The sequence below is a fragment of the Carex rostrata genome, chromosome 32 (assembly GCF_964058835.1).
Source record: "Carex rostrata chromosome 32, lpCarRost1.2, whole genome shotgun sequence".
Lineage (NCBI taxonomy): Eukaryota > Viridiplantae > Streptophyta > Magnoliopsida > Poales > Cyperaceae > Carex > Carex rostrata.
The window spans coordinates 1,519,781-1,538,375 of NC_135949.1; the positions used below are offsets into that span (position 1 = coordinate 1,519,781).

The 18,595-nt window shown below is 35.6% G+C and overlaps 2 protein-coding genes and 1 pseudogene across 4 annotated transcripts in view; 2 read left to right on the top strand and 1 right to left on the bottom strand.

Annotated features, from left to right (window-relative positions):
- Positions 1 to 3,371: 3,371 nt before the first annotated feature.
- LOC144547695 (mediator of RNA polymerase II transcription subunit 14-like) lies at positions 3,372 to 7,193 on the top strand. 2 transcript variants are annotated; one of them, XM_078296398.1, is made up of 5 exons: positions 3,372 to 3,496; positions 3,584 to 3,885; positions 4,500 to 5,389; positions 5,647 to 5,738; positions 6,134 to 7,193. In XM_078296398.1, the coding sequence occupies exons 2-5, from the start codon at positions 3,585 to 3,587 to the stop codon at positions 6,450 to 6,452; spliced, it is 1,602 nt and encodes a 533-aa protein (XP_078152524.1). In that variant the 5' UTR covers positions 3,372 to 3,496; position 3,584; the 3' UTR covers positions 6,453 to 7,193. The 2 variants fall into 2 exon arrangements, with proteins under 2 accessions (XP_078152524.1, XP_078152525.1); XM_078296399.1 differs by lacking the exon at positions 3,372 to 3,496 and having other exon boundaries at positions 3,585 to 3,885; positions 5,651 to 5,773; positions 6,134 to 6,227.
- Positions 3,523 to 18,595, top strand: part of SWP (RNA polymerase II transcription mediator) — a 55,498-nt gene continuing 40,425 nt past the window's right edge. Inside the window, exon 1 of the mRNA XM_078296397.1 lies at positions 3,523 to 3,590. Within this exon, the coding sequence (XP_078152523.1) occupies positions 3,585 to 3,590 (6 nt within the window). The 5' untranslated portion in view covers positions 3,523 to 3,584. The remainder of the gene's footprint in view (positions 3,591 to 18,595) is intronic.
- LOC144548009 (AAA-ATPase ASD, mitochondrial-like) lies at positions 16,221 to 18,474 on the bottom strand (annotated as a pseudogene). Its single transcript, XR_013509201.1, has 2 exons — positions 18,011 to 18,474; positions 16,221 to 17,606 (listed from the first exon to the last, which is right to left on the bottom strand). The product of XR_013509201.1 is annotated as an AAA-ATPase ASD, mitochondrial-like (transcript).

Here is an 18,595-nt window from a genome sequence, read left to right on the forward strand (position 1 = left end):
AAACAATGCATAATTTACACATATAAAATTATAAATTTGCATTGATAGCGCATGGAAATGAAAACAAAAGAGTTCATTAAACTACATAAAACTAAATAATTCACAAAAAACACACATAAGCAGCCCGCTAACCCGCAAACTATCCTCACGCTTGAAGTGTTGTTTCATCGGTGGCGAGCATGAATCGACAAATGGGACATGTGTTGCTGCTGCTGAGCCAATGCACGATACACTGTCTATGGAAATGGTGGTTGCATGGCAGCTTTGTAACGTCTTTATCATTGTGCGAGCACATCTTATCGAAACAAATAACACAATCCGCATCGTCATCATCCAACGAAACTATAACAGATGGCAAGGATTCGATGGCGTGTTCGGCAGCAGGGGTGCCACCACCTTGAATCACGTTGTCGATCTCTAGCACCTGAGTTGGTGGGTCAACAATCACAAGCTCAGGTTCACCTGACGGCTGTGGTTGCACCATATCTGCATAAGAAAGAGCAGGTGAACCACCTTCCATAACTGACACGTAATTCCGGCTCAGCCTTGGTGGTATGTTGGCACGGCGTTGCCTGGGTGGTATGTTGGCACGGTGTTGCCTTGACGGTACGTAGCCGCGGTTTTGCCTTGGAGGTATGTTGGCACTTCGCTGCCACCCAGGTATACTTGACGGACGAGGACCAATTGGAACTGTTGTGACGGGATGATGTTGCGGTGAGGTTAAACTATAATGCGTGGCTGGAACATAAGGTAGATATTGTGGGCGTGTATGATAAGGCGACAAGGGCTGAGGTGCAGTAATTGCCCCATATGATGGGTGTGGTGTAGTTCCCATGTACGGTGATGGTATGACATATGCTCCATATGATGGGTACCATTGATGAACCGAAGGCAAATTGTATGGTCGTAGCATGTTGTGTGAAGTCATCTCAGGGACAAGAAATGTGTAGTTGGTTGTCTATCCGAATACCTTAGTTTTGGTGTGTAGAGAGAAGAATGTTATATGAATATATTTCCTCAATATATAACTAATTAAAAGTTAGTCTTATTATATTTATGGAAAGTAAATTTATCATCTAAAATTGTTTGTTTCCTGAAATATATAGTTCTCTAATTTTGGAATGCATCTAAAACTCATATATAGATGGCATAATTATTTGGATGTGTACAGAAACTAATGACGCGCCTATGTTGTTTTAATAGAATTTTCATTTATGGAAAGTTTGACCTGTTCAAACTTATCATGTTCTTTGATAATATATAGTGCTCCTTAAACTGCGCATGTATATTTCCTCAATATATAACTAAATAAAAGTTAGTCTTATTATATTTATGGAAAGTAAATTTATCATCTAAAATTGTTTGTTTCCTGAAATAGTACTCTATGTTGTTTTAATAGAATTTCCATTTATGGAAAGTTTGACGTATACAAACTTATCATGTTCTTTGATATATATATAGTGCTTTTTATATTGCGCATGTATTAAACCTATTTTTAAGAATATAATAACTGTTCTGCTATTTTTAATAGGGAATCTATTAAGGCAAGGTCAGTAATTAATTTACTCATTTAATTCGGTCATCAGACCAAAACCTCTGATGTCTTACACACGAGCCATCTTTGTTTTTTTGTCGTCAATAACAACCCCAGTATATTTGCACTGTAGAAACAAGTTATTAATTATAAGAACAATTAATAATTATTGTTATTATTTTTTGAGAAAATTGGTTATTTGCCACTCCAAAACCTTCAAATTTGAAAAATGTCATCCCGAAATTTGAAATTGTAATAATGCCACTCTAAACTTCATTAATTTCTAATTTTGTCACTCCAAATAATTAATGACTAAAATACCCTCCCTTCTTCTCCTACCTCTTCTTCTCCAGACCCCATCGGCAGTCCAAACCATTTCTCGTGATCTAAACATCAGAAATTCAGAATCGTTCGTTTCAAAATTGATAATTCAAATTGAGTTTATTGCATGTGTTTGTTCAAGATTACGGAACAATGTTTGACTTGACATTAAACTTTCAAGCAACAATAATAATTTATTTTGACACTTAATTATAAGAATTAATAGATAATTAACCAAAGGACTACAGAGAAGAGATCAGCAATGTTTTAAAATCAAATTTCTACAATTAACCAAATAAATGTAAAAGTTTATTTGATAAATTAATGAACAAAAAAAAATGTCAAACGAAAATAATTTAGATATATTGTTTGGGTCTTCAGTGATATTTAACATTTCGTGATAAAATGTGTACCTATACTATCTGATTTTTCATTTATAAATTGATTTATTTCATATTTAAAGAACTCAAAAGGGCTGTTTTATTTAACAAGTGTAGCATGAAGCCATGAATCAACTAATTACTTTTTTGTTTCTTATATTTGAAAATATATTGCAGTTTTTAATGAGTTTACTTTTAAGGGGTAATATGTATCTCTCTCAAAAAATTAAATATTACATATTTCCCCCTCAAAATTTTATAATATCATATTTATTCTTCAAAATTATAAAAATCACGCATTTACTCAACATAATTCTACAATACATTAAATGAGAGATTTCATGTATAATCCTAAAAAACTTCAAAATTACATATTTCTTTCGCTATTCACAATTCTGTAATATATTAAAGGGCAGGAGCGGAACATAGGCTTAGCTTGGGGTGCTAAGTTACTCCAACTTTTCAAAATTTTATTATCAAGTACCTAGATACGGTAGAAGAAATGAAATTTTGGGAGAGTTAATCAACTAGTTTTCTTATTAATTTAATTTTATATGTATTAGCCTCCCTAACTTTACATAGCCCCTCACACTCAAATTCCACTTCCGCCCCTATTAAAGGGGGAATTTATGATAATAAAAAATTGACATTTTTAACAAATTATAGCTAAAAAATAATAAAAATATTTTGGTTTTAACATAGAATAAAATATGTGATGCAAGTATCTTTTTGCTCTGTATTTCAAATTGCGGTCAGATTCTGCATGACCTATATGGCTATATTTTTAGTTTTATAATTTTTCTCTCTGGGTATTAGGAATAGCGAAAATTGCAGGGTATTTTGGAAGTTATTACCAACTATGTGAAATTACATTCTATATTATCTGAATTCTATCAAACCCCCTCAGGTTACCTGACTTAGTACAATTGAACGGATGGTCCCAGATCGTTATTTTAACTTGGCACGAATCTCAAAGCACAAATAACACTGATGCGCCATTCCAAATATCTAGGCACCGACTGAGAGTAAATCTGGACCTTCCATTTCACCTGTGTTGAGTCAGGTACCTGAGCTGAATCAGCCTCCAAATTCCAATCGTTTTATCAAAGAACAAGAATCAATCTTTCCCTCCAAATTCCAATCGTTTTATCAAAAACAAGAATCAGCCTTTCCCTCTGATAGCGATTCGCGAGGCACCGCTGAGAAACTCAGCTGCTTGACTTGATTAGTAGAAACTGGTGACGTCTCGCAATTTTCTAAGGTTCGACACGAGCTTCAATGTCTCTCAGCGGCACAAACAAACTAGGGTTTTGGATCTTTTCTTCTTCAATTTCGGATATTTTGACAGGATGGAGGTGGGTGGCGAGACAGTGGAGTTCATGGCGTTGGTCCAGCGAGTGGCGGAGGAATCGTACCTGTCGCTTAAGGAGCTTATGAAGAAGAGCCTGAAGGGGGACGAGCTCGGCCGGAAACCATCTTATGATGAGATGAAAATCGATCTTCTCAGGTTCATCGACAAAACCAGGCAGCACCTGCTTGGCCTCTATGTTACTCGGGCAGCTGATTTGCTGTTTTTTGTGCATAAAGAGCTTCAGCATGCCGCACACCCCATTCACGACATCCCCTCTGCCATTGAGGTCTTTCGTACAGGTATTGTTCCTCATTTCACGGTTAGGATGTGTACTATTGAATGGGACTGTGATTTGAATGTGTACTTTCTTCTTCATTTCAAATCTGAAATGGTGAAGCTTTTGTTTCTTTGTATATACTATTGCTTCAAGATGCACAAGAAACCCACAATTGAAACTTCCATGGAATATAATGTGATATAAAATGTCACATTATTCATTTCTTTTAATGTTCTTTCTTGGAGTGCCTCTCATGAGCAGTACTTGAATTTAGGAGGGTAACTTAATACATGTGATAATTGGCTTAGAGAAAGAAATAGTACTGGAAACTATCGTACTGGTATTAGCCTACTTTAATAGGTACTTGCCATGGCCTAAACAAGAAAGTTTCCTGTGATATCCTTTTTTATTAGACTTAGCTCCAACCTCACCAGTACGAACTGTACCAAAGAATAGTAGTACAACACTCGTTATACTGGTATTGATTAGCTACTTCCAAGGCAATAGACAAGCATAAATTAACTAGATTGGTGATATTGGTATTAACTAGCTACCTTCAAGTCACACACCAGCAATTTTTAAACAGATCTATATCTGATAATTGATGAAACAATTAATGGATGTATTTGATTACAGGTGGATACAGCAGACTTCCCAAATGCATAGAAGATATTGGCATAAAGAGCACTCTTCCGGAGGCAGAGCTGAAACCGGCACTGAAGAAACTTAGCACCCTTGTTCGGTCGAAACTTCTAGATACTGTTATCCCAAAGGAAGTGTCTAACATCTCAGTCTCTGATGGAATCGTCACCCTTCGGGTTGATGGAGAATTCAAGGTACTTTTGACACTAGGGTACCGATGCCACTTGCATCTCTGGCGAATCCTGCATCTGGAATTACTTGTAGGTGAGAAGACAGGGCCTATAAAGCTTGAAACATCCCGTAGATATGCACTTGGTGATGACTTGGAGCGCCGCATGGCGGTTTCAGAGAACCCGTTTAATATCCTCTACACGATACTTCATGAGCTGTGTGTCATGCTTGTTATGGATACCATAGTAAAGCAGGCGAAGATACTGTGTCAAGGGAGGTGGCGAGATGTAATTCGCTTTAACCTGATCTCAGACAGTAGTCAGACTGGTGAGATAGGTGGCAAAACAATGATACAGTTAGGTCAGGATTCTGAGTTGCAGTTCTCTGGGTTAGAGATACCCGGGCTGAAGTTGACTTACTGGCTTGATACTGAAAATGGAGGCAGGGAGCCAGGGAGTCCGGCTCCTTTTGTGAGGATTGAGCTGGGGCCAGATCGGCAAGTCAGGTGTGTCCATGGGTCATTTATCGTGGACCCGCTTACTGGTAATAAGGAGGCGACACTTACAATTGACCAGAGCTGTATAGATGTGGAGAAGCTTCTTGTTAGGGCAATTGCATGCAATAGACACACAAGGTTGCTTGAGATTCACGAAGAGTTGAGGAGAAATGCTGAGATTTGCTGCGGTCCCGAAGATGTGGTTTTGTTAGGAATGGTATGTGAAGCATGTTTGACTAAACCCAAATTATATCCCCTTTGGCAACAATATATAAGTTCCATAAAAGTTAAAAACACATAAATAAATATCAACTCATCCAAATACAACTGTTAGAGATACTGATACTTTCATTTGTATAACTAAATAAATCTAAAATATGACTCAAACAAAAATGGATTAGGAGTATGTACAACACAGATTAAACACAATATAACTAAGCTTTTCTTTTTGTTCCTTTGCGTAACTCCATAAAGAAAGAGGATGACACTGAAGACTACTATGCAGATGAGGTACTTAAAGTGCGTGGTAAGGGCAACTCGTATTTCACCCTAGGAGTAAACATCAGGTTCTTTTCTGTTTCTCACCTTACCACCTCCTTGTGTAATTTTCCTTCTCTTCTCTAGATACTAGTGAAAATCTGAGTGGCCAATATTACCAGTGAAATGGTATGTATAGGGAGCAAACGTGCATTTAGAGTTTCTTGACCTTACTTTTTGTGGGAATTAAGTTTCTCCACTTTGCCTTTCTTGGTGCATTGGGAGCTAATTTTGGTATTCTACAGACACATCATGGTTTAACAACTTTACACCATATAAAATAATAGTGTTTGTATGTTGTTACTTCTTGGTGGAGACAGAACAGTAGCAGTAATGTAGATTTTTATGGGCATACCTTTTGCGGTCGCTTTTAAATTGCTTCATGGTTTCTTAAATAGTTTTTTTTACCTCGTCTTATACACAGATCCGGCCACTTTTTTCTTCTCTCTTCCAATGGTATTCTGGACCGGAGTGTGGTTTTGAGGGTCGAAGATCGCTTGAACAAGGGGCTCATCTCCCCTGCCAGTGCTTTTTTGAGACTAAGGAACAACATCCCCATAAGCAGAATGGTTTATCGCCCGATGGTATTCTCCTCTCTCTCGAAATGCTTGGCAGTGGCTGCCGAGTTGTTATTTTCCTTGTACTTTCTCTCTCAGTTATGTTTAGGTAGGTTACTCCTCCTCCTACTACTACCCCAGATTGTTTTGGACCTGTCAGGCTATCTGCTGGTTCTCTGGCTGTAAGTTTTCTAGTATAATGTATATCTTAACCTGAATTTCTACCAAAACCTGAGACCGTACTCGATGTTGTTAAAATAACAGATCGGTGGCAATCAGGTATGACAGGGCAGTTCAAGGTCAGGTTGAGTCATGTGGTGTTCTGGTCATTTCGGGTGTGGGTCTGGTGTCAGGTCTAAGTTGCCAGAGTTCCAGTCAATTCGCGTTACAGATCAGTGGGGGGTCACGTTAATTCTGTCTTGAGTCAATCGGGTTCAGTTTTCATTGGGTTATTGGTCAGTCCGGTTCAAGTCAATTGCATTTTGGTTGCTTTGTGTTATGTGTTAGTGAGTCAGGTGCTTGTGAAATGTCAATTGGTTTCGGATTGTTTTAGAATTTGATCAAAAGTTGAAGTTGTAATTTATCGGTTTGGTTTGGTAACAATTGGTTTATGGCCGAGTTACTTACGGATGTTTGTATTGTGCATGGATGTTAAACACCTTTTCATATTTTGCAGGGCTTAATACATATTTCTTATCTTAAGAGTAATTGTAGTATTATGTTTTCCTACAGTTTTTACTGAGAAAAAAAAGATTTGTAGTTTCGCCCTCTACGCAGGCATCACCAAGTCTCACATGCTGCTTGATCAAATTATATCTTTTATTCATTTATCTGTTTTGAAATGGGAAACTTGGGTATAAAGGGGGGAAAAAGTATCTATTTTCTTGAAAATGAATTTAAGATGTTTGAATTGACATTATTTCAAAAGGTGTAAAACCTATATAATGTTTTAAGGATAAAACCTATATAACCATACCGAAATTTAATTGTAGTAGCTATTTCCAATCCAAAAAAGAACCACTAAAAAAAGAAATGGTGAATTCTTGCAAATTAAAAAAGAAAAAATTACAACAAATTGAATTTTAATTTCTTTAAACTGTAGTTGCAATCAAATTCACTCAAATGTGGTTCGTCATTAGAAAAGAGGCGGACTTTGAAATCTTAAAAAAAAAGAAAAAAAAAAATCGTTATGAGGTCGCTCAAGTGCGGATAAATTAAAACAAAAAAATAAAATAAAAATGAATTACATTAAACAACCAGAAACAATTATAGCATCACCTCCTCAACTGTTCTGACAGCCAACTTTTTTTTTATTATTCAATGTATTTATTTTAACAAGTATATTGGTTCCGAGTTGCTCTAGTACCATTCTAGTTGGACATACACAAATTATCAAAAACACGAATTTAAAGCAAAAAGAAAACACAAGAAGAAAAGGCATTTACAAAAAAGAAAAAATAAGTGTCCTCAAAAGGTTTACACATTACACTTTTTGTAAATCCATCACACACAAAAGTAAATGATTACTGAGATATGATTACTGATATTTGACTTAACATAATTGTCTTATCCTTTTTTTGATAACCAGACGGGGGCTGCCAAGTTGTGCACAAAATAAATTACATCCAGTCTCAGCTTAAAATAAATCCTATCTTAACAGTGCGCACCAGTATCATGTACCGTGTACCAGTACCACATGTACCAGTACCATGTACCAAGTTGCTCTCCACATACCGGATCTCAGCAGAATTGACTCCACAGCCTAGTATCTTGCAAAATTCTATCAGACCACCATTTTTAAAACCTCAATAAGAATTACAAAATAGTAATAGATCAAGTAATGAGAAGCGAACCTCAGTGGCACACACCCAGATAAATGGAAAAAAAAGGAAAAAAAAAAAGTTTTAACCGAACCTCAAAGCGAACATCAGTGCCAGAATAAACACTGAAGCAGGGAGACAGCGGAAAATATAAAAAAAATAATTCAATCAAAAAGAGAAAATAAAATAGAAAAATCATATACAGGAATAACTCAATCAAAAGGCCTCACAACGAGGCAGGAGATCACTGTTTGGATTTTCTCATTCATTCCACCAGAATAATGACTCTTTTGTTTTCGATCAAAAGGCCTCACAACGAGGCACGAGATTCATGAATTAAATCCGAATAATTTATTTTTTTAGTGATGCAAAATCGAACGTCGAATTATTCGGTTGATTAAACTTTAATCGAATTAAACCCGAATTATTCGTGAATTTTCCCAGAACATATTTTTTTTTGCTTTCTTGCAGGACTGAGATCTTTAGTACGAATAATTCCAAATCATTCCCAAAATATACCCAAATTATTTCTGAATTACGAATATTGACCTCGCCGAACCCGAATAATTTATTTGTCACTTGTCTATCGTGTGCTGCCTCGTGCCTCCTTTCCATTTGCATGGAGGAGAGTGAAAATGTCCCAATTAGTTAGAAAAATAAACTAATTTGGAAAATGTCCATAAAAAACATATTTAATCTTGCACAAAGGAATAATCTTCCAAATTATATAAAACATACAAATACATACGACAGGAACAAAATCTCATCAATAGTTAGGTAGCAGATCATTTCCTTTTAATTTTTAGATTACAATTTCAATACTATTATTCTAATTGAACTTTCTATTATTCTAAATCCACACTAATACTATGATGAATTTTGTCTTATTCTATCCTACCCGCACCCGTTATGTCTCTCAAAAAAATAAAAAAGTCTTTAAAAAACATTTACACCAACAAAACATTCAAAATCAATCAAACAACAAAACCTTTTATCATTTAAGAATAATAAATAAAATATCCTAAGTACATAATTATTTAGTCAATGTGTAGCAACTAACAAATACGAATCACATATTTTTTTAATTATATTTAATTATGGGTTATGATTACTTAACAATATTTAAAAATATATATTATCAGTTATCACAAATTGACTACAACTGACAATTTTATTCATACTAGAAAACAGTCTCGCTTTGCGTCTGTAATTATTTACATATTATGTAAGTAACAAGAATTTAATCCTTTGTTTTTTCAATTGTATAAAACAATATATAGAACAAAACACTTATTTATGTCATATTATTCTTTTCATTAATATTGGTTTGGTTTGGAGCTGTACCAAGCTAGTAAAGATGCTAACAAGTAAATAAACAGAGTCAGTCCCCTGCTTCACCAAGGTCTACACGATGCTAACAATGATGGCAACAAAAACATACCAAGTACAGTGCATGGTACCTCAAGGAAATTCGTATCCTCTGCATTAACTCAGAAGAGAATCTTTTGAGTTAATGAATCTTATTCATCCGATCTGCTTTAAGATTCGTGCATACTACATCCGCACTAATATTAAAGGACCCCTTATATCATAAACGGAGGCCGAATTGGCTCCGTTTAAAATCAAACGGTTGAGATTCATTAACTCAAAAGATTCCTTTTTGAGTTAATGCAGAGGATATGCATTCACCTCAAGGCGGGTCTCAAATGAAATATTGAAAGGACAGACAACATCGATCTCTTCTAGGAAGAAAGAAAAAAGTGCAACTGACATATATACAAGGCATTGAAGTTGCTACAGCTAGCACCCTACTAATTTTTCATTTATCTATATGCATAACTTTCTCCTAGCTCCTTCATTGAGAAAAAGTTTTTGGACTCCTCACCGATCTGTGGGTTCTCTAGCTAAGATTTGATTACTTTATACGGGTATCAGATCAAGTTCGGTTATGGGTCGGATATTTAAATCAAACCCATATAGCTAGGGAGAAGAAAGGGTATTGAACGTCTCTAGTGGCAGTGCTTTTCTCTAATAAAAATCATATACTATTTTACTCTTTAAGGAATCAACGGCTCTGATTAATTCAATTAAAATTCTAGTGAAATTTTAAGTCCATAGAAACATCCCTAAAAAATTTTAGTCCATAGAAGCATCCCTAAAAAATTTTAGTCCATAGAAGTATTTAGGGGTAGCAAAAAATATGATGGTGAAGTGAAATAATTTGATAGTGAAGTGAAATAAGAAATGACTGAAAAGAATGGAAAGAATGGAAACAAGAAAGGACTGAAAAGAATGGAAAGGGACACTGACATTAATACATTTGATGGTGAAGTGAAATATATATATAGTCTTTACATCTTTTCATGATTCATTTTCTGCACACAAATGACAAGTTATAATATATTCTATCCTAATTAAATTCTACCATTGACATTTATTTAATCATGCATTCTATCCTAACTAAATTTAACCTGATCATGGTCTGTGCGTATACCGTATACGTCCAGGTTTTGGAGAGGCCATGGACGACAACATTTATATATATATGTAGCATGAAATTTTTAATTAGTTAACTGTTCATAGTTTTTAATTAGTTAACTGTTATAATTTTGAACCTGATGGACAAATCCACAGGAACTCTCCCATCTCTACAGTAAATCCATTGATCCAATAACCCATTACAGATGTACTCATAAACTAAAACCCTATTCAACTTCTCTGCACAGAAACCGATCATCCTTACCAGATTGATGTGATGGATACTGCCAATAGTCTCAAACTCTGCCAAGAAATCCTTCTTTGTATGTCCGACATTAGTCAAACGTTTCACTGCTATTCTCTTATCACCCCATCTTCCTTCAAACACAGTGCCGAATCCACCTTTTCCGACATTTTTGAGAAGTTTGAAAAATGTATATATATTATACGCACTCAAAGTGCTTGTTTTACATTCTAGTTTTTTATATCTGAATTTGTTAAACCAAGAGTTGAGAATCCAGTTAAAATATAGAAAATCTAATAAATTAAAAATATTCTGACAACATAAAAAAGCTTTGAAATCTGTTACAATATGGCTCTTATTACAATACATAATAAAATTCTCATTTAGTAATTAATCAAATTCTTAAAAGAATAGCCTAGTCCACCGATGCAAAGGCTATGAGCCTAATCTAGGAGTGCTCCGCATTTTAATCATTATTATGCTAATGTCCCTATCGATAGGCTTGGCTAAATCAAAGTCAGCAACTTTAGCATTGAAATTTTTGTCCAAAAGAATATTTCCCCGCTTGATATTGAAATGCACAATTTTTTGCGTGCAATCCTCATGGAGATTACATAAACCCTTGACTATGTCGGTTATAATTTTGAACCTGATGGACAAATCCAGAGGAACTATCCCATCTCTACAGTAAATCTGTTGATTCAATGACCCATTAGAGATGTACTCATAAACTAAAACCCTATTCAACTTCTCCGCACAGAAACCGATCATCCTCACCAGATAGATGTGAGGGATACTGCCAATAGTCTCAACCTCTGCCAAGAAATCATTCTTTGCATGTCCGACATTAGCCAAACGTTTCACTACTATTCTCTCATCACCCCATCTTCCTTCAAGCACAGTACTGAATCCACCTTTTTCGACAATTTTGACAAGGTTGAAAAATGTATATATTATTCACAATGAAAGTGCTTGTTTAACATTCTAGTTTTTATATCAGAATTTGTTAAACCATGAGTTGAGAATCTAGTTAAATTATAGAAAATCTAACAAATTATAAATATTCTGACAACATAGAAAAGCCTTCGGAATTTGTTATAATGTAGGTCTTATTATAATACATAATAATTCCTCATATAGCAATTGATCATATTCTTAAAAGAATAGCCTAGTCCACCGATGCAAAGGCTATGAGCCTAATTCAGGAGTGCCCCGTATTTTAGTCATTATTATGCTAATGTCTTTATAGATAAGCTTGGCTAAACCAATGTCAACAACTTTAGCATTAAAATTTTCGTCCAAAATAATATTTTTCGACTTCATATCGAAATGCACAATTTTTTGCCTGCATTCCTCATGGAGATTACATAAACCCTTGACTATGTCGGTTATAATTTTGAACCTGATGGGCAAATCCAGAGGAACTCTCCCATCTCTACAGTAAATCCATTGATACAATGACCCATTACACATGTACTCATAAACTAAAAGCTTATTCAACTTATCAGCACAGAAACAAATCATACTCACCAGATTGATGTGATGGATACTGCCAATAGTCTCAACCTGTGCCAACAAATCCTTCTTTGCATAGAGTAAAACGCATTGGTACTCCACGCTACTCCATAGAGTAAAACACATCCCTATATATATATAGAGAGAGATGAGCTACGCTACTCCATAGAGTAAAACGCATTGGTACTCCACGCCATATTTTCATTTTGAAAGTCCAAACTACCGATCCGAACTGCTCAACTTTTAATCCATATTGAAATGTACTTGGAGACCAAATTTTACATTTTTTGAAATCTGTTTTACTATTTATTAAACATTTTTAAAATTTGTTGTTTTGCTGTGAACAGTAAAAAACAACAAAATTTTCTGAACCATCGAATCAGTAATTTTCAAAAATGCTTAATAAATAGTAAAAAAATTTCAAAAAAATGTAAAATTTGGTCTCCAAGCACATATTAATATGGAGGATAAGATGAATGGTTCGGATTGGTTGTTTGGATTTTCAAAATAAAAATATAGCGACGTGGAGCACCAACACGTTTTACTCCATGGAGTAGCGTAGCTCATCTCTCTCTCTCTCTATATATATGGAGTTGGCTATAGTGCTACGCGTAGTATAGAGGACCTCTGTGCAATGGTTCAATATTTGAGTTTTCAAAATCTTTACGGTCGATTCGAACCGTTCAATATATTCTCCATATAAATATGTACTTGCAAACCAAATTTTACATTTTAAAATCAAACCAAATTGTGAATCTAATTTGTATACATATATACATAAAAAGTATATGCATAAATAGATCAAAGCCATGTCACATTGCATACTAATTTGAAGCTTAGATTCACAAGCAACAAGGCAACAATTTGATATTCTGATTCACAACAAGGATTCTAATAGGTTAACTCCACAGCCTTAAATCATGATTAATTTATAAGAACAAAGGAGCACGAAGGCTCAAGGGCTTAGTCTCATACCGAGCAAAAGGAAAAGAAAATGGAGATGTACTTTTATAAATGCACAATGTTTACTGAAGCCAATGCAAACAGACATAGGGGTCAACTTTTATAAATGCAAACAGACATAGGGTTTACCAAACAAAGACTCCGAATTGAAACTTAGTTTTGCCATGCATCCAACTTAATATGTTCTAACTAGCTAATTAACATTGATCAAGAGAGAAGAAAAATGGTAGCAGTACAAAGTTGCATGGGCTATGGTGGCAGAGCCACATTGAATCAGAAGTAGGTAAGTGTCGACTAGTCCTGAAAGAAGTAGACAAGTGTTGACTAGTCATATGCATGTTTATTTATAATCGAGTTGTTGTGTACCTTTCAAAAAGAATTATCTATCCTTGAATAGTCTTCGGTCTATATTGGAATTATTTATAAATAATTTGATTGATATGGTTAATTTGCAGCAATAATCCACAACCGCTAGTTGTATATGTAAAAAAATTTCCCTATCTTATAAAATTCTGGCTACGCTAACTCGATCCTGAGTGCACAACTTTACCACACATCAAATTGCATGAGTACAGCAGTACTAGTGAGAGCATGATGTAAGACGAGCTGTACTCCATCCGGTGCTAAAGATGTGAGGATCAGATTCTCTTCCAGCAGAAATTAAAGACGAAGAAAAATATATATGTAGGGGTGTCAATGGGTACGATACGGGGAGGGTGGAACCATTTTCATACCCATACCCACTAAGAATTGACCTTACCCATACCCTACCCATACCCGTTAAGAATTTGTCTTACCCTACCCTACCCATACCCGTTATGATTAACGGGTAACGAAACGGTAGTGGGCGAATAACGAAAATACCAATATAATGGTTCGGACAGCATATGGTCAATTTTGTCATTTGTTACATTTTTTCTTCTAACATTTCATTTCATCTCATTCAATTATTAAATATATATATTCATAGTATAACCTTGAGAAAGCTGACATGTAATGCAAAATTTAGACGCTAACACCTGAGCTGACATTAATGGATTACTTATTTAGACCAAACAATACATTATTGCCAGAAAATAAGGTGGGGATATATTTTCTTTGAAACATGTAATATTTCCATTTGTAGAATTGAGAAAAAGACAATAACGATGAATAAGAAAGAAAACAAGGAAATGAATTCGTTGATATATATGTCTCTAGCGTTGATACAGGCATACAACAATATGAAAAGAAGAAAAATAAATAAATTGGATATAATATTGATATATTTATATATAATATATTTCATATAATTACCCATTACCCAACGGGTACGAAATAACCTTTACCCGTACCCATACCCGTTTATCTAACGAAAAAAAATCTTTACCCATACCCATACCCAATAAACTAACGAAAAAAAAACCTTACCCATACCCGTCTTATCGAATACGATACGGGTAGGGTAAACGGGTAAACGGGTGTCATTGACACCCCTATATATATGGTTTATAATAAGGAATCGTTTCAAAATCTACTTCCTTAGCCGGGCCGGGCCGGGACGGGACGGGGGTGCTTGGAAATTACGCAATTATTATAATTAAAAGCATGATTTAATTTACACAAGCGATGCATGATCTCTCTACATTGCATCATTTCCATGACATCATGCAATTGAGTCCTGATCACATTTGCATTCTTATTTGACTTGGTCAACCGTTGACCCTTTCACTCCTCTAATAAACGGGCATGTGATCAAAGCTGGTTTATATATCATAATAGCGCCAACGGAAAAAAAATGAAAGAACAAATTAAAACTCATATATTTATCATCAGTAAATTAATTAACTTATCTAGTGTTTGTTTAATTAAGAAACAACCGGAGTTGAGGAAAACAAATTGCATTTTGCTCAATGCCGGCCTAATTAATTAGGGGAAATTGGATTCATGCCACTCCAAAATGGGGAAATTAGAAAAATGCCACTCTAAAGTTTTCATATTGTTAAATGCCACTCTAAATCTCATATATTAAGAAAAATGCCACCCTATACAAATTATTATACATTTGTATTAAAAAATAAACATAATATGTTGTATTTTGAGTAGTATTTTTGTATATTCCAAAAATACCCTTGCCCTTTCATTTCTACACCTATTATGGGTCCGATCCGATCCTCCAAAAATGGTTAAACCCTCACCGACGAGCATCTCTTCTCTTCCGTCGAAATAAAAAATCTTTTCTCTTCCGTGGAAAAGTGCTGTCGTCCGCCTCTGCTCCCAGTTTTTGTTGGGTATTTCGCAAATTGGATTGAAATTGGGCAAATTGGGCATTAATAAGCTTAGTTGCTTGAGCTTCTGTAAGAGATTTTGGATATTTTCCATTTTCTTCAAATTTGTTGGAGGTTTCTTTTCTGGCGATTCAGTTGGATTCTGGCTTTCAATAGCCTGAGATCTCCTCTTCTCTGATCATTTATTTATGAAGCAAAATTTAGCAAAACATTACATATACAACAAAATATTTTCTACTTAAGCTAGTTCCTTACTTTTGCATATCGAATTTGTTTTAATAATAATGAAGGGAATGACCAGGCTCTCCAATAGCTACTTGCCTAGAGCTCACTGACAGTCTTCTGTTGAAATCGCGTTTTCAGTAACTTCAATACAAATCGCGTTTGTAAGGAGAAGAAGAAATTTGGATCTAAGGTTATTTCAGTAACTTCAATATATTCTATTTATTTTTTAATACAAATGTATAATAATTTGTATAGGGTGGTATTTTTCTTAATATATGAGATTTGGAGTGGCATTTAGCAAAACGAAAACTTTGAGGTGGCATTTTTCTAATTTCTCCATTTTGGAGTGGCATGAATCCAATTTCCCCAATTAATTAACAGCAAGCAATACCCAAAAGCAACCATATATATATATATATATAGAAAGAGAGAGAGAGAGAGAGGAGAAAAAAAACAGCAGCAACGACAAACATCGCACTACCTAGTAATTTCCAACATGCATGTAATTAAGACAAATTAAGTACAAAACATATTAAGTTATATATGATATGTAACTTAATTAATTTCCTTCGTCCATTGGTCTTTATTATTTTTAATTACCCTAGCTTATAATTAATTAAGGAGAGGGAGAGCCTAATATAATTATAATTATTTAAAGGTGCAAGTTCAAACTTTGATCAGCTCTTAATGCCATCTACTGTGGTTGCTAATTCTTTTTCTTCAATTTTGGCTTCTTCTTTGGATTTCTCCTCCTTTTGTTTGCCTTCTTCTTTGGATTTGTCCTCCTTTTGTTTGGCTTCTTCTTCGGATTTTATCTCCTCCTTTTGTTTTGCTGCTAATTCCTCTAATTCAGCATTTTTCTTTGCCTCTTCTTTTGCTACCTCTATCACTTTGATCAGGTTCTCAAGACATGCACCGGCATCCTTATTTCTTGATTTTTTTAACATCAACCCCTCCGCCACATCAGCCGGGGTCATGTTGACCTCACCAAGAAGGGTTTTTATGGTGTCGAACAAGTCGTGCTTTTCAACCCTAAGATAGTTCTTGGCCAACACCTTGAATGCCTCAAAGGTGCAATACGACAACTCTATGTGCATGTCCATTCTGCCCCTTCTTATCAGCGCCGGGTCGAGCTTTTCTATATGGTTTGTTGTGAATATGACAATCCTTTCCCCTCCACACGCCGACCATAGCCCGTCTATAAAATTGAGAAGCCCAGAAAGAGTGACCTTGCTCGTTTCTTCCTTTTCCTCCATCCCTGGCAACTTCTTCGTCTCCTTCTCTTCGTCGTCCTTCTCCTTCTTCTTTTTCATGCGCTTGCCGGTTAGGTCGAGCGAGCAGTCTATATCCTCTATCACTATTATGGACTTGCCGGTTGTCTCGATGAAGATTTTTCGTAACTCTGTGTTGGTCTTGACAGCCGTCAGCTCAAGGTCGTACACGTCATACTCCATAAAGTTGGCAATTGCGGCTATCATGGTTGACTTGCCGGTGCCCGGTGGGCCGTAAAGGAGATAACCACGCTTCCACGCCTTCCCGATTTCCTTGTAGTATTCTTTTCCCTCACGGAATGTGACGAGGTCATCTATGATCTCTCTCTTCTTTTCGGGGTCCATAGCTATTGTTTTGAAGGTGGCGGGGTGCTCAAAGGCAACGTGACTCCACACGGAAACTTTTGTAGCCGTACCAATTGCTACTTGGGCTGTTTGTGAAAAGCCTTCGCTGCCGTCTTTGCAGCGTCACGTCACGACCTTGCTTAAGAATGTGCTTCAAGTATTCGCCCTCGATCAGATTGCGGTGGCGCTTGTGGAAGGTTAAGCGATAGAACCTGTTAATTAATTGTTCAAAAGTTGTTGTTAATTATAGTTACTCAAAACTGAATGAATGCAGTTAATAATTATGAAAATTAATTTACATCATACATATGCATATTTAGCCTGCACTATGAATTCATATTTCTTCTTTTTAAAGTCCAAACAGTCGATCTGAACCATTCAACATAATCTTCATATGAAAATGATCAAAAGTAGTGGTTTTCTACCTATCTAAAAAAAATACTAAAAAATGTATAAAAAAAATTGCAAATTTGGTCTTCAAGTACGTTGTCATATATGGATCATGTTTAATGGTTCAAATCGATTGTTTAAACTTTGAAAATAGAAATATGAGTCCATAGCGCAAGTTGATCCGTAATAACCATATTACACATATAACATATATATAGTGACATACTTGCGGTCATCTTGCCGGGGGGTAGAAGCTGATATTTTGAGACTTTTGAAACTGCGCGCAGGCTTTCCACCAAACTTTGATGCCTTTGAAGGTGTCAGGTACCTCCTCATAGTCGTCGATGGTGACAAGTGGGGTGTCGCTGTCTTTGCTCAGTTCAGCCTTAAGTTTGCGGGCCTGGGAGGAGCAGGTGGAGCTAAGGTAGGCCTGTGCAGCAGTGTAGAGTTCATCACGTTGCCATCTCTCAGCACGGTGCTCTTGGATGGTGATGTTGGTATAGGGATTGAAGAAAGAGAATATCTTGTGGAAGAGAGTGTCCACATAATCTCTGAGTTGGAAGGGGATGTGATCCTTCACCATTGGATATAAGAAGAACAAACTTACTATGGTTGGGCCTATTCCTGCCCAGCTCTCTGCACCCATTTTTTCTTCTTTTCTTTACTTTTGAATGTATTATAAACTTTTGTTTGCCCCGGTTTGATATATATATAGAGATAGATAAGAGCCAGAGATAGAGAGAGGGGTCAAATAAATATAGGAGTCAATATAATTAAGTTGTTCATTTGAACTTATAATTGTTTAGATTAA

Bases quoted from the DNA above. Each gene is read 5' to 3' on its own strand.
- LOC144547695 (XM_078296398.1), top strand. From the start codon at position 3,585: ATGGAGGTGGGTGGCGAGACAGTGGAGTTCATGGCGTTGGTCCAGCGA. The intron at 3,886-4,499 runs GTATTGTTCCTC...ATTTGATTACAG, and splicing joins CATTGAGGTCTTTCGTACAG to GTGGATACAGCAGACTTCCC. The intron at 5,390-5,646 runs GTATGTGAAGCA...AACTCCATAAAG, and splicing joins ATGTGGTTTTGTTAGGAATG to AAAGAGGATGACACTGAAGA.